Source organism: Malaclemys terrapin, chromosome 11 (assembly GCF_027887155.1).
Source record: "Malaclemys terrapin pileata isolate rMalTer1 chromosome 11, rMalTer1.hap1, whole genome shotgun sequence".
Taxonomy (NCBI): domain Eukaryota; kingdom Metazoa; phylum Chordata; order Testudines; family Emydidae; genus Malaclemys; species Malaclemys terrapin.
In genome coordinates, this window is record NC_071515.1 from 79,665,621 (window position 1) to 79,682,008 (window position 16,388).

Genomic DNA, 16,388 nt, shown 5'->3' on the forward strand with positions numbered 1-16,388 from the left:
TGAAGGGCAGCGAACCCCCGGCTGCGGTGAGTGAGGGGGGACCCAGGACTGCACCGAGCTTTGATAAGTGCATCATGGCCCCATACAAGGAGGGGGAGGACATGGATGACTTCCTGGAGGCCTTTGAGACGGCCTGCGAGCTGCACCGGGTTAATCCCGCGGATAGACTCCGGGTCCTTACCCCCTTACTGGACCCCAAAGCCGTGGCATTGTACCGCCAACTGGGAGAGGCAGAGAAAGGGGACTACGAACTATTCAAAAGGGCCCTGCTACGTAAGTTTGGGCTGACTCCTAAGATGTACCGGAAAAGGTTCCGGAGTCAAGATAAAACCCCTGAAATCTCATATCTGCAACTAGCCGTCCGCATGGAAAGATACGCCAGCAAGTGGGCTGGTGGGGCCCAGACAAAGAAGGACCTGATTAAACTGCTGGTACTGGAGCAACTGTATGAGCGGTGCCCATCCGACCTGAGGCTGTGGTTGGTGGACAAAAAGCCAGAGAACCCGCGACACGCCGGGCAGCTGGCTGATGAGTTTGTAAAGAGCCGGTCAGGGGGTGGCAGGAAGGAGCCCCAAAGGAACAGGCCCGCCGCGATGCAGAAAGAGAGTCACCCTGGGACCTCCCAAAGGGGGAATATGGGGAATCCCCTCCCACGGGGAATGCCCAGCATCAGGGACAACCAACCGGCTCGAGGGGACCCACGGGACCTGAGCTGCTATTACTGCGGCCGAAGAGGCCACGTTCGGGCCCAGTGCCCCAAGCTCAAGGACAGACTAAGCAGACCGAACCCGCACCGGGTTAACTTGGTAGAGGCCCAAACGGACAAGGGGCAGGCTTCCCACGCAAGAGGGGCTGGCAGCTTATCAACTGCTCAAAAGAAAGAAGGGCCCCCGGCCAGCTTCTCTGGGGGGCCAGATGCTCCGGATTCAAAGTTCTCTGTTTACAGGGTTGGCGCGGGGCTGTCCCTGCGGAGCGAGTGCCTTGTTCCCCTGAAGGTGGATGGGAAGAAAGTTTATGGATACTGGGACACGGGCGCCGAGGTAACACTGGCCCGGCCCGAGGTGGTGGCCCCAGATCGGGTGGTGCCCAACACCTTCCTGACCCTAACCGGGGTGGGCGGGACCCCATTCAAGGTTCCCGTAGCGAGGGTTCCCGTAGGTCAGTGGCCCAGTTCTGGCAAACCCAGACTTTAACAAGCCCTTTATGGTGTTCACCAACGCCTCAAACACAAAACTGGGGGCGGTGTTAATGCAAAAAAATAAAAAGGGAAAAAAACACCCCATCGTGTACCTAAGCAAAAAGTTGCTACCCCGAAAGCAAAACTACGCGGCCATCAAAAAGAAATGCCTGGCCATGGTGTGGGCCCTCAAAAAACTAAAGCCATATCTCTTTGGGCGTCACTTCACCGTGCACACCGACCACTCTCCCCTAACCTGGCTGCACCAGATGAAAGGAGCCAACGCCAAGCTCCTAAAATAAAGCCTGCTCCTGCAAAATTATAACATAAACGTGGTCCATGTAAAAAAACGTAACAACCTAATAGCAAACGCATTGTCCCGGAGAGGGAGCCCTAAACTTCCCCAGGTCACTGGTCAAAGTAACCCCGCTCAGTTCAGTCTCGAAGGGGGGAGAGATGTGACGGAGCAGGGAGCAGGGCAGATTTGACCTGGGAATGTTGCAGGGGGGTTGCAGTGGGGATGTGGGACTTCCCTTGAAGGAAGCTACCTGAGCTGTAACCTGAGCCAGGAACGGGGGTGGGGAGAATTAACACCTTCTGCCCGGGAGACTGAACAAAGGAGAGGAGCAGCGGGAGGAGTTTTGAGTTTAGTTTCGGTTGGGGCTGGGTGGTGCAACGCAGGGAACCCCAAGCTGGGGTCTAAGCTCCCTGAACCTCCCAAAGGGACCTAATTGAGGGGGTCTGGTCGTACCTACACGCTCTGCTTGAGACGGTGTTCCTGTCCTTAAATAAACCTTCTGCTTTACTGGCTGGCTGAGAGTCGCAGTGAATCTCGGGAAGAGGGGTGCAGGGCCCTAACTCCCCCACAATCCGCAACAGTCCCCTTTCTCTGCCTCTCCCAGTTGGCGGTACAATGCCACGGCTTTGGGGTCCAGTAAGGGGGTAAGGACCCGGAGTCTGTCCGCGGGATCAACCCGGTGCAGCTCGCAGGCCGTCTCAAAGGCCTCCAGGAAGTCATCCATGTCCTCCCCCTCCTTGTATGGGGCCATGATGCACTTATCAAAGCTCCGTGCAGTCCTGGGTCCCCCCTCACTCACCGCAGCCGGGGGTTCGCTGCCCTTCAATCTCGCCAGTTCCAGGTCATGCTGACGCTGTCTCTCATTCTCCTGTCTCTGTCTCTCTTCATGCTGACGCTGTCTCTCATTCTCCTGTCTCTGTCTCTCTTTCTCCTCACGTTCATGCTGACGCTGTCTCTCTTCACGCTGATGCTGTCTCTCTTTCTCCTCCCGTTCATGCTGTCTCTGTTGTTCACGATCCTCCAGCTCTCTCAGTTTTAGCTCTTTCTCCCATTCCAGCCAATTCCGCTCCACGGATGCCGAACGTCGCCGGGAGGATCCTCTGCTGGCCGGGGGGGCCACGGCGCCTTCGGTATTTGCTGGGCTCCTCCCCACCCTTCCCCTAAGCATAGGAAGGAGGGGTCTCGGGAAGCCCTCAGCAGCCGGCTGACCACTCCCAGCTGGGACAGACACTGGTGCCTGCGCTGCATTTGCCAGGCTGCTTCCCTGAGACACAGGGATCAGTTCATTCGCGCGATCTTCCGCCTCTAGCTGGGCAATGAGCTGTTCTTTGGTGAGCCTCCCAATGCGCAGCCGCCTCTGCTTGCACAGCTCCACCAGGTCGCTCTTAAGCCGCTTGGCATACATCTTCCTGCTGGCCACTCACCGGCCTGTGTGCTCACAGCTCCCCACAGTTCCCAGGGAGACCCCGAGTGTGCCAGCCCTTCTCGAGGTCACCACCTCTCTGCCAGGGTCGAGCTGCAGACTCCTCCGCCCCTGGGACCACTCGCTGCGATCCCCCCGGGGGACCCTGTTACTGCAAAAGTCCTTCTCGCTGGTCACACACTCCCAGGGGTAATAACCGTCTCTCTCCCACTCTTCAGCAGGCCTGGTCCCCGTCAATCCCCCTTCGTTTTACTGCTCCCCAGTCACTTACTGCAGGAAGCGCCGTCCACGGGGTGCAGTAGATCCCGCCGCTGCCACCAGTTGTTGCGGATTGTGGGGGAGTTAGGGCCCTGCACCCCTCTTCCCGAGATTCACTGCGACTCTCAACCAGCCAGTAAAGCAGAAGGTTTATTTAAGGACAGGAACACCGTCTCAAGCAGAGCGTGTAGGTACTACCAGACCCCCTCAATTAGGTCCCTCTGGGAGGTTCAGGGAGCTTAGACCCCAGCTTGGGGTTCCCTGCGTTGCACCACCCAGCCCCAACCGAAACTAAACTCCAAGCCCCTCCCGCTGCTCCTCTCCTTTGTCCAGTCTCCCCGGCAGAAGGTGTTAATTCTCCCCACCCCCGTTCCTGGCTCAGGTTACAGCTCAGGTAGCTTCCTTCAAGGGAAGTCCCACATCCCCACTGCAACCCCCCTGCAACATTCCCAGGTCAAATCTGCCCTGCTCCCTGCTCCGTCACAGGCTCCAGCTGGCAAGCCCCTCCAGAGGTTCAGAGGGATCACAGATACAGCATAGAGCCTGGACAACATCAGACTTCAGACACTTATGAACAGCAGGGTGCTGGTGCACCGGTGAGATGTCATGGCTCGTGTACGGGACCTGTGAGGGGGCAGAGAAGAGACAAAAACTTCCCACACTCCCCCCGTATATACTGGGAGAGTCTGGGACCAATATTACAAGATGAAAATGAAGCAGTGACCTACGTGAGGGTGGCCATAATAAGTCGAGGACTTCTCTGGCCTTTTCCTGCCTCCACACTAGGCTAGGCACTGACCAGCCTGCCCAACGCATATTTTCCAATGGCCCCAAGCCGTTCCTTCTTGCTGGCCAAGAAGGGTGGCTGGCAGGATGGAGAAGACAGTTATGATATTCCTTGTGGGTCAGGTGGTTTATCCTTCCACCCTTTGAGCTGGGAGGAATGAAACCATTTCTGCCAGGGGTTCCCATTTTTTCCATTCAGGATTTCTACCTGACAAACACTGGGGCTGGCCCGATTCACAATCCCAGGTGTGTGTCAGAGAGTGCTCCTTCGCTGAAAACTCTCTGTACACTACTGGTTGGTCTAATTGTTACCGCACAACATTCTCTGTTACTGACACACTCTAGGGGCACCCACCTTTACCCAGTTCCTAGGGCTCCAGGCGAAAGGCACCAAACTTTACTCCTCCACGGGCTCCGGGCAAACACCCTTTCCCTGTGGACTCAGGCCTTAATCCTTTGCAGGTTTACTGGATCTCCCACCAGCGAAAGAGCCCCACACAGCAATATCCAACTCAATCTCCATCTGTCAACAATCACCAAAACAGAATGCACACGCCGTACACACAACGCTCACCACTCCCAACAAGACAGATTAACCCTTCCTGATGGCCAGCCAGGATCAGGTCCATCTGAGGGATTCCAGCCTCTGCATGGTGCCACCGGCAGAGTGCCAAGGTCTGGCAGCTCTGATCCCGGGGCTGTTTCCTGGAGGTAGTTCCCTTAGAGCACCCCCTTTCCCAGGGGCATTTCCTCTTCTTCATTACTCATCTCCTCTAACCTGCTGGTTTTCTGAGCAGACAAGGGGTTTTTTATTCCAGCTATCTCTACTTCCCTTATCTCACTAACGATCCCCACCAAAAGCCCTTTCACGCAGTCCCAGTATTGCTCTAAAATCTTTACTTTTAAGGCACAACTCTTTAACTCCTTATTGCACAGTCCTACAGTTATTCTAAGCACGATTCTTAACTAAAAAGATACAGGATGTTACCAAATATTAAATGAGAGAGAGAGAGAGAGAGAGGGACCTTGCTAAAGGAGCTTAGTCTGAAAAAGGAAGAGACAGCTTGCGCAGGTCTGTGCCTCAGTTTCCCCACTCGGCAGCAACTACTCAACAAGTACCATGTGATTAGGGTCACATGCTGCCTGCGTTTCTCCACCAATTTGTTACCAGCTTTGCCCGTTACTTTGGTGTACGCTCATTTATTAGGGTTACTCTTCGGGGGGGGGGTCTATACTTCTATCACTGTACTTCTTGTGTCACGTGTGTTCTCACATGGAGCTCTGCTTCTCCCTGCTGCAAGTCCCCTCCCAGTGGAGCCTCCTGTAGGATTTAGGTTCCTCTGGGCTGGGTTCCTCCAGCCCCAGAATCAGATGAACACACACACACACACACGATAACAGAGCACGTCTGAGAGGACTGGGTTAATCAGCACTCCCGAGCTGACCCCTTATGTATCCCTGAACTCAGCAGGCTGGGTCGAGCAGCACCTCCAAGCTGCCACCCTCATATGTCCCAGGCTCAGCACGTCCCTATCCCCACTTTCACGTTACAGTTGTTCTGGTGGTAACCCATTGGATGAGCAAACCCCACAGGATTTCTGGGCGCTGCTGGGATCTTTGAGCTGAGGTACGAGGAGCGTCGCTGCGGAGCGAATGCGGAAACCAAAAAACACCCACGGGGGGAGAGGAGGGGGAGCGAAAGAGAGAGAGAAGCAACCAGCTTAACCATGACAGTTATTTATTGCCGGTAATAACCAGAGGGGAGCCAAACAAACAAAACAGTGACAATATTATATCTAACTTAAACTTGATTATAAAAGTCAGGTTTAGAAAACTATAACTGATCACACAAGTCAGGGTCAGAAGGCTACACTGAAAGAGAGAGAGAGAGAGAGAGAGAGAGAGAGAGCTGGGTTCTCACCACTCCCTGAAGCTTGAATCGATCGGGGGTCCCAGGGGGTGGTGGTAGCTGAGGGTCCGGAGTGCTGGAGAAGGCAGAGCCCCCAGCATGTCAGTCAGGAGAAGATGAAGTCCCAGTGGAACTGATGCAGAGTTTGGATCCAGGCATCAGAGCATTTGCGCCTGGGTCAGGGTTTTGTAGGGAAAGAACAGTGGTTGAAGGGAGACACTCGATTTGTTTGTGTGTAAACAAGGGAGATACCAGAGTTGTTTTGTTCAGGCTAGACATGGGAGCTGCTCATTCCTGGCTTTGGGCGGTGTCCCTTGGCGGGAGCTCACAGTGCAATTCGGGAGCGTCACTATTTTGGATCCCAATAATGGATTTATGACTAGAACTGGTCTGATCACTGCTGAGCTGGGCGTGTGCAGGCGGGTTCATTGACGTCTGGAGCAGAGATCCCCCAGCATGCACTGCTTCCCTGCTTCTCTGGTCCCAGAGTGCCGTGCGGTTCTCGCCTTGGAATCTCTGTTCTCTGTTCTGTAGCTAATGGAAATGTCTCCTTGTCCCATCCTCCATGCAAATGAACCTAGGGCAGTTTCCTTAATCCTGTCACCCTTGTCCCAAGGGTTCAGGTGCGTCTCCCACGGCCTTGTCATTGCTCTTTGTAAGTCTTTCTTCTGACGCAGATTTGGTTCAAGCAGACGCTGGTGAGGGGTGAAAGATCTTTCGTGAGTCAGACAGGCTAGGTACTGCGCCCTGGTTCCCTGAGAACACAGAGCTGCTAGGTAGCACAAGCCAGGCCTTAAAAACCTCTAAGGAAGGAGATTTCACCACCTCCCTAGGTAACCCATTCCAGTGCTTCACCACCCTCCTAGTGAGGTGATAGCACCTGCTATCAAATCCCCCCTCACTCTTCTGCAGACTAAATAAGCCCAGTTCCCTCAGCCTCTCCTTTTAAATCATGTGCTCCAGCTCCCTAATCATTTTTGTTGTCCTCCGCTGGACTCTTTCCAATTTGTCCACATCCCTTCTGTAATGGGGGAACCAAAACTGGACACAGTACTCCAGATGTGGCCTCACCAGTGCCGAATAGAGGGGAACAATCACTTCTCTCGATCTGCTGGCACGGCTCCTACTTATACAGCCCAAAATGCCATTGGCCTTCTTGGCAACAAGGACATACTGCTGACTTATATCCAGTTTCTCGTCCACTGTAACCCCGGGGTCCTTTTCTGCAGAACTGCTGCTTAGCCAGTCGGTCCCCAGCCTGTAGCAGTGCGTGGGATTCTTCCATCCTAAGTGCAGGACTCTGCTCTTGTCCTTGTTGAACCACATCAGATTTCTTTTGGCCAAATCCTCCAATTTGTCTAGGTCACTCTGGACCCTACCCCTACCGTCCAGCATATCTACCTTTCCCCCCAGCTTAGTGTCACCGTGAGAGTGGGATTGAGATGGAGGGGCCTCACCAGAGGAAGCAGGGGAGAGAGAGAAAAGACACTAAGGAGAAACACACACATTGCCGGACCAGATCCGTGCTCCTACTCAGAGCCCGTCTCTGGCAGTGGCCAGGACCAGCTGCTTCAGAGGAATAATTGCGGAATAACCTGCTCAAAGAGGAGGGTCTTTCCTAACTCCCCTCCCCCCCATCAGTTAATGCTGAACTCACGCTCTGAAGCAGGAGGGTATTTATCCCATATTGCAGCCATACAAAGTGCATGATAAGAACATTAGTAAAGTCACAAAGCCAAGCACTGAGAACTCAGGAATTGCCAGAACTAAGGTTCCTGTCACCCTTAGTTTGGTGCCCTGTAGCTACTCACCAGCATCATCCCACAAGCCTGGAGCTGGTGGAAACCCGAAATTTCTTCCCATGCAAAATTCTGAGAGTCCCAAAGTTGTTTCATTCTGAACCAGAACGAGAAGCCAGAATAGCAGAATTGCTCACAAAACAGTCTGAAAGTTTTGAAAAATGCAGTTCGGGGACAGAAATGTTTGTTTGGTGCACACAACGTTTCATTTTCACTTGTATTTGATATTAAATGATATAAAATCAAAATCTAACCAGAACGGTCAGAGAAACATTTCGGGTGAGATTCACAAGTGGACGCGGGTGCCCGAATCGCTGGGCTGGGGGGATTCTGATGCGGGGGCTCCCTCACTCTCTCCTGTGGAAGCTGTTCCAACTGGGCGTAAGTAATTAACGACTCCTTGGAGCAGGGGCACGTGAACTTGACCCTCCCAGGTAAGTGCCCCTCCCCCACGGCTATAGTGTCATGTCACCGGCTCAGTGACTCTTTAAACGTTTATCTGCAGTGGAGCAGGAGAGCTGCACATCAGCCTGTCCCGTGGCCCAGGGGTGAGAGCTCTCTCTTGTGCGGGGGGAGATCCAGAGTCAAATCCCTTCACCCCATCGAGCAGGGGTGGGGGGACTGAACCCCACTCTCCCCACAGCTGGGTGAGTGCGTGAACTCCTGGGTAACGGCGAGTGCTGCTGGCGCAGTTCTTGCAAACAGCAGCCTAGGTGCCTAACCCCAGGCCCAGCTCCCAGCTGTGAATCCCACCCCGAGGGAGGTGCCTCCCTCCAGCCCGGACTTGGGCGACAAACGCCAGGAGAGGAGCAGGGCTTAGCACCCCCCTTTCCTCAGCATCTCCCGTTGGCTAGCTCAGTGGCTCCCCGCCCAGGGTGCTGGCTTTTGGGAAGACCACTCGTTGTCTAGGAAGCCTGGGAACCAAACCCAGGCTCTGTGAATCCCTCTGCGTCTTGCACGTAGATGTCGGTCCTGCTACGGCTGCTCCGTAACTGAGCTTGCAGAGTCCCTTTTCCCCCAGGCAGAATAGATCCAAGGCTTCTTTCCTGCTCCCGCCAGGAGCCCGTGGAGCAGCTCTGGGTGTGTGGAGCCAGCAGGGTTGGACGCACACAAAGGCAGCAGGGAATTGTGTTCGACAAGGTGGGCAATCAGGACAAAGCATTTCAAAAACACCCCGGGGTGCTGAAAGGTGGGGAGAGGCTGCCAGTGTCTGGCCCCTGGGCAGTGGAGTTCAGAACTGTCACTGGCACAGGGCCTGGGGCATTGTGGGGCAGTGGCCGGAGGACACAAGAATTGCAGCAGCTGCACTCGCACTGCGGTGACCTACGTAGGTGACCGTGGCTTTTCGCCGTTCGGGACGTGGTGTCACTGCAGCTCTGAAACCGGGAGTTCATGTCAGCAGGAGGCAAATGTTAGTGTCGATAAATGTGTAACGAGGTTGGTGCAAGTTGGCTGATGTCAACCTGCCTTTGGAGTGTAGACCAGACCTCAGTTCAGTTCTGTCCCCAGTTTTGTTCACTAAGGATAGAGCAGAGATAAAGGAGGTTCAGATAAATAACAAAATCACTAGGGTCTGGGAAACCCGCTGTGTGAGGAGATATTAACCAGAGGGGGCTGTTTAGAGAGACAATGATAAATGTACAAACTAACGAATGGCAGAGAGCAGGTCAGTCAGGGCTTCTCGTTACCCCCTCCTAATGCAAGAACAATGGGACACGCGAGTAAGTGGAGGGAAGAAAAGGTAAAACTGACACACGGACACCCATGTACATAACACATAACTCGGCTGTAGAGCTCGGGGCCACAGGCTGTCATGTGCGGGGTTCAGAAGAGAATTGGAGACTCAGACAGACAGGCAGCACCTCCACAGTTACACGAGAGAGAATGAAAACACAAAACCAAGTCTCCAATGTTTGGAAGGGATCTAAACCCTCCCCCTCAGGGCACAAGCCTCCCAGGCACTAACTATCTGGAGTTAGGAAGAAAGTCTCTCTAAGGGTGAATTATTCTGCACTTGTCCATTAGGGGGGTATCTTGCCCCTTCCCCTGAACCAGCTGGTACCAGCCAGTTTCAGAGAGAGAAGAGGGGGCTAGATGGACACCTGGTCTGATCTGGTCGGGTGTTTCCTGTGTTCCCATTAGAGTGAATTAAAATGTGTTGGATGCTTTACCTCGAAAGGCAATGTAATCAAAGCCAAATCTTGTGTTTTCATAGATTCATAGATTATAGGACTGGAAGGGACCTCGAGAGGTCATTGAGTCCAGTCCCCTGCCCGCATGGCAGGACGAAATACTGTCTAGACCATCCCTGATAGACATTTATCTAACCTACTCTTAAATATCTCCAGAGATGGAGATTCCACAACCTCCCTAGGCAATTTGTTCCAGTGTTTAACCACCCTGACAGTTAGGAACTTTTTCCTAATGTCCAACCTAGACCTCCCTTGCTGCAGTTTAAACCCATTGTTTCTGGTTCTATCCTTAGAGGCTAAGGTGAACAAGTTCTCTCCCTCCTCCTTATGACACCCTTTTAGATACCTGAAAACTGCTATCATGTCCCCTCTCAGTCTTCTCTTTTCCAAACTAAACAAACCCAGTTCTTTCAGCCTTCCTTCATAGGTCATGTTCTCAAGACCTTTAATCATTCTTGTTGCTCTTCTTTGGACCCTTTCCAATTTCTCCACATCTTTTTTAAAATGCGGCGCCCAGAACTGGACACAATACTCCAGCTGAGGCCTAACCAGAGCAGAGTAGAGCGGAAGAATGACTTCTCGTGTCTTGCTCACAACACACCTGTTAATACATCCCAGAATCATGTTTGCTTTTTTTGCAACAGCATCACACTGTTGACTCATATTTAGCTTGTGGTCCACTATAACCCCTAGATCCCTTTCTGCCGTACTCCTTCCTAGACAGTCTTTTCCCATTCTGTATGTGTGAAATTGATTTTTCCTTCCTAAGTGGAGCACTTTGCATTTGTCTTTGTTAAACTTCATCCTGTTTAACTCAGACCATTTCTCCAATTTGTCCAGATCATTTTGAATTATGACCCTGTCCTCCAAAGCAGTTGCAATCCCTCCCAGTTTGGTATCATCCGCAAACTTAATAAGCGTACTTTCTATGCCAATATCTAAGTCGTTGATGAAGATATTGAACAGAGCCGGTCCCAAAACAGACCCCTGCGGTACCCCACTCGTTACGCCTTTCCAGCAGGATTGGGAACCATTAATAACAACTCTCTGAGTATGGTTATCCAGCCAGTTATGCACCCACCTTATAGTAGCCCCATCTAATTTGTATTTGCCTAGTTTATCGATAAGAATATCATGCGAGACCGTATCAAATGCCTTACTAAAGTCTAGGTATACCACATCCACCGCTTCACCCTTATCCACAAGGCTCGTTATCCTATCAAAGAAAGCTATCAGATTGGTTTGACATGATTTGTTCTTCACAAATCCATGCTGGCTGTTCCCTATCACCTTACCACCTTCCAAGTGTTTGCAGATGATTTCCTTAATTACTTGCTCCATTATCTTCCCTGGCACAGAAGTTAAACTAACTGGTCTGTAGTTACCTGGGTTGTTTTTATTTCCCTTTTTATAGATGGGCACTATATTTGCCCTTTTCCAGTCTTCTGGAATCTCTCCCGTCTCCCATGATTTTCCAAAGATAATAGCTAGAGGCTCAGATACCTCCTCTATTAGCTCCTTGAGTATTCTCGGATGCATTTCATCAGGCCCTGGTGACTTGCAGGCATCTAACTTTTCTAAGTGATTTTTAACTTGTTCTTTTTTTATTTTATCCGCTAAACCTACCCCCTTCCCATTAGTATTCACTATGTTAGGCATTCCTTCAGACTTCTCGGTGAAGACTGAAACAAAGAAGTCATTAAGCATCTCTGCCATTTCCAAGTTTCCTGTTACTGTTTCTCCCTCTTCACTAAGCAGTGGGCCTACCCTGTCTTTGGTCTTCCTCTTGCTTCTAATGTATTGATAAAAAGTCTTCTTGTTTCCCTTTATTCCTGTAGCTAGTTTGAGCTCATTTTGTGCCTTTGCCTTTCTAATCTTGCCCCTGCATTCCTGTGTTGTTTGCCTATATTCATCCTTTGTAATCTGTCCTAGTTTCCATTTTTTATATGACTCCTTTTTATGTTTTAACAGAGAGAGCTCACCTGGAGAATTACTCTTGGCTGAAGTGAACGTGCGACATAGGTGCAAAGATGAGTTGCCAGGAAATATTCGTGAGCATCATAACACCAACAGGAATAATGTGCGATATTGTTAAAGCAAGTTACTCTTCCAGTAACTACACACCCCTACCTAAAGAAAGGACACAAATTGCAGAAGCAGCAAAGCGGAAAGCAATTGAGATTCTGAGAGATGCCCTGAAGAAGAAGGACCGAGTGCTGATGGAGAAGCCCCAGGAGCTGGTTTTTGGCGATAGTGGAGATCCCAAATTCTGGATGGAACGCTATGCGATACTGACAGAAGAGTTAGTTCAATGCCTCATCTCAGAGCTGGAAGCTGTGAAGTTTAAGGAGGATCTAACCAGGGAAAATACTTATGCTTATGTTTATCCAAAGTCTGGAGACAAAACAATGTATTTGTGCCCGCAATTCTGGAAGGCTTCTACAGATCTTGGAGAAGGTTCTCAGCCAGGGCTTCTTTTCCATGAAGCGTCTCACTTCCTGGGGACAGATGATATCACCTATTCCAAGGAGAGCATCTCTGTTGCCTGCAGAGGGAAGTTGGCAAAGTTGAAAGTTGGTTCAGAATCCAGTGTCCCAGATCTGAATTCCCTTGCGAAAGCAATATTAAATGCTAACAACATTGAGTATGAATTTGAAATTACCCTAAATCACAAAGGAAGATACAAGAATGGAAAATACACCTGCTGTGGGGAAAAAGCCGTGAACTCAGTTTGTGAGAGAGCTGTGCCTGATGAGTTTCTTACCTGCGATTTCCAGGGAAGGTAAGCAACTCTCCTTTCCCATGGGCAGTGCATGTTGTGTGTGGTTCCCTCACTATTCACTGTATGGCAGTGGTGCCTAGGGACCCCAGACAGGGATTGTGTCCCCATGGTGCTAGGAGCTGTACTCATGATGCAGAGACAGCCCTTGCCCCAGGGCGCTCGCAATCCAGGATTATAATAAGGTACAAATGGGTGGAAGAAAGACAACCAGGGCAAGGGTGAGAGACGATGGTAACAGTAAAACGAACATCTGGCGCCGGACCCTGAGCTGGTGCAGACCAGGGTGGCATAGCTCCATTTACTGCAATGGAGCCAATTGCACTAGCTGAGACCTGCTCACACCTCTACATAACAGCTCACACATCTCAGCCTTCCTCAGGCCAGCCATTGTCAGACTACAGCCATTGTCAGCCTAGACAATGGATCGTGTGATGTGCCCTGGATGGAAGCTGGAGGCATGTAGGTAAGTGTAGCGGTCAGTAGGTTTCCGGTATAGGGTGGTGTTCATGTGACCATCGCTTATTAGCATTGTAGTGTCCAGGAAGTGGATCTCTTGTGTGGACTGGTCCTGAATAGGGACTGGGAGTGGCTGGCTCACTACAAAAGCAATTTTCCCTCTCTTGGTATTAACACCTCCTCCTCAATTATTGGGAGTGGACCACATCCACCCTGGCTGAATTGGCCTTGTCAACACTGGTTCTCCATTTGTAAGGTAACTCCCTTCCCTTCATGTGCCAATATATATTTATGCCTGTATCTGTATTGTCATTCCATGCATCTGAAGAAGTGGGGGGTTTTACCCATGAATGCTTATGCCCAAATAAATCTAACAGGGCTACCCCTCTGATTGTCAGCCTACAACCACTGTCAGACAGCCTGTCAGGGTCCTCCTCCCCCCACTCTGAACTCTGGGGTACAGATGTGGGGACCCATATGAAAGACCCCCTAAGCTTATATTCCACCAGCTTAGGTTAAAACTTCCCCAAGGCACAAATTCCTTTCCTTGTCCTTGGATGGTATTGCTGCCACCACCAAGTGATTTAAACAAACATTCAGGGAAGGGTCACTTGGAATCCCTATCCCCCCAAGCCCCTTCACTTCCTTTTCCTGGGGAGGCTTGAGAATAATATCCCAACTGATTGCCTTAGCAATGTGAGTCCAGACCAGACCCTTTGTCTTCAGGACACTGAAATCAATCAGGTTCTTAAAAGAAGAACTTTATTATAAAGAAAAAGTAAAAGAATCACACCTGCAAAATCAGACTGGAAGGTAACTCTACAGGGTAATAAAAAGATTTTAAACACAGAGGATTCCCCTCTAGGCTCAGCTTCACAGTTACAAAAACAGGAATAAAACAACCTTTGTAGCACAGGAAAATTCACAAGCTAAAACAAAAGATAATCTAATGCATTTCCTTGCCTACTCACAATTTCTGTGGTTTTAGATGGATTATTCCAGGTATATTTTCAGGAGATGATGTACCTGCTTGGTCTCTCCCTCTGTCCAGAGAGGGAACAACAAAGAGAGAGCACAAACAAATCCTCCCCCCCATCCCCCAGATTTGAAAGTATCTTCTTTCCTCATAGGTCCTTCTAGTCATGTGTCAACTAGGTTATTTGAGCTTTTTAACCCCTTACAGGTAAAGCAATTCAATACAACTGCAAAGGAGGGACTTTATGCTACCCTTCTCTATATATTTATGACACAGCTATTGTCAGCCTAGCCATTGTCAGACAAGCCACTGTCAGCCTACAGCCACTGTCAGCCTATCCACTTTCAGACTACAGCCATTCTCATACAGCCATTGTCAGACTACAGCCATTCTCAGCCTAGCCACTGTCAGTGTAACCATTGTCAAACAGCCACTGTCAGACTACAGGGACTCTCAGAACATAAGAACGGCCATACTGGGTCAGACCAAAGGTCCATCTAGCCCAGTATCCTGCCTACCAACAGTGGTCAATGCCAGGTGCCCCAGAGGGAGTGAACCTAACAGGCAATGATCAAGTGATCTCTCTCCTGCCATCCATCTCCACCCTCTGACAAACAGAGGCTAGGGACACCCTTCCTTACCCATCCTGGCAACCTCCATGAATTTATCCAGTTCTCTTTTAAACCCCTGTTACAGTCCTAGCATTCACAACCTCCTCAGGCAAGGAGTTCCACAGGTTGACTGAGCACTGTGTAAAGAAGAACTTCCTTTTATTTGCTGCCCATTAATTTCATTTGGTGGTCCCTAGTCCTTATGTTATGGGGACAAGTAAATAACTTTTCCTTCAGCCTACAGCCACTGTCAGACTACAGCCATACTCAGCTGAGCCACTGCCAGCCAGACATTGTTTCACTGAGCACCAGGGCAGGGGTAAAGCTGAAGGAGGATTGAAGAGGACGAGGTGGGCGTTTAGGAGACGGTATGAAGGTGCTGATGGATGGATGACTAGCCAGCAGTAAGGGATGAAGTAACAGGTAGAGGGAAGGCCGAGGTCAGCGCTGTGATACTGTAACTCAGGGGTTCTCAACCTTTTTCTTTCTGAGCCCCTCCCCCTCCCCCCACATGCTATAAAAACTCCACGGCCCCCCCGTGCCACAACAACTGTTTTCTGCATATAAAAGCCAGGGCCGGCGTTAGGGGCACCAAGCAGGGCAAGTGCCCAGGGCCCCCACATCACAGGGGGCCCAGCAAAGCTGCATTGCTCTGGCTTTGACTTTAGCCCTGGGTGATGGGGCTCAGGGCCCCGGGGTTCAGCCCCATGAAGTGGAGCTTCGGCTTCCTGCCCTGGGCCCCAGCAAATCTAATGCCGGCCATGCTTGGTGGACCCCCTGAAACCTGCTCGCGGCCCCCCATGGGGCCCCAGACCCCTGGTTGAGAATCACTGCTATAACTGATGGGGGGGGAAGGGGGCTGAACAGGGAAGGGCCCAACCGGCAAAGGCCAGGAGCTGGGGTTTGACATGGGGGAGGAGAGGGAGCCAGGGCAGTGACACAACGGGGTGATGTAGGTGGAGCAGGGAGCCGGGAAGCTCATCCCAGCAGGAGGGTTTTGAATGAATCTGAGTGGGAAGGTTGCTGGGTTTGAGGGCGGAGATGAGTGGACAGGAGTTGAGGTGTGAGATGATCAGGCCTGGGCCTCACAAATTGGAACGTCTGGTTTCTTTTTCAAGTTAATTTTTAAGGTGGGGGGTTGTTTATGCTCCCCTACCTGGGGAGTGTCGGAGTCAAACCCCCTCAGCGGAACCGGCTGCTCGATCAGCAAACGGAGCCCGGGCTAGTCCTGGAGCCCCTGGCTGGGCGATGAACCACAGGAAAGCTCTCTCCTTCCACCCAGGATTCCTGGTCATCTGGGGACAGGATTCAAAGCCAAGACAGGCAAAGCCTTTTGTCAGCTAATGGCAGAGCGAGATCTGGTCCGATTTCTGCCCGGTTCCCCAGGGACCCACGGTCAGCACGGCCCTGCCTTCCGCTGTCACATTCCCCGGCAACTTGCCTCAATGCAATAATCCCCAGGCCTCTGTAACGGTTCCCAGGACACTCACAGCTGAGTCACCTGGTGAACCCCTGCCCCTAGCAAGAGGGAGCCTAGCCTGTGGGGGCTGGCTGTTAACTTGTTAGCACCACCATCTCGTTAGCTGTTCAGTGCTCTTCTCTGGGCTATGCCAGCCCTGTCCTCACATTGCAGGCTAGCAGGAGGTACACCTCAGTCCCCGAGCGTCGCTCCCCAGTGATCCCAGCCCCTGACACTGGCTACTCACAGAAACCCCAGAGCC

The 16,388-nt window shown here is 51.4% G+C and overlaps 1 protein-coding gene across 1 annotated transcript in view; it reads left to right on the forward strand.

Moving 5' to 3' along the window:
- LOC128845664 (uncharacterized) overlaps nucleotides 1–16,388 on the forward strand; it is a 47,148-nt gene that overhangs the window by 12,221 nt on the left and 18,539 nt on the right. Inside the window, exon 2 of the mRNA XM_054044554.1 lies at nucleotides 11,814–12,624. Coding sequence (XP_053900529.1) covers nucleotides 11,873–12,624 — 752 coding nt within the window. The 5' untranslated portion in view covers nucleotides 11,814–11,872. The remainder of the gene's footprint in view (nucleotides 1–11,813; nucleotides 12,625–16,388) is intronic.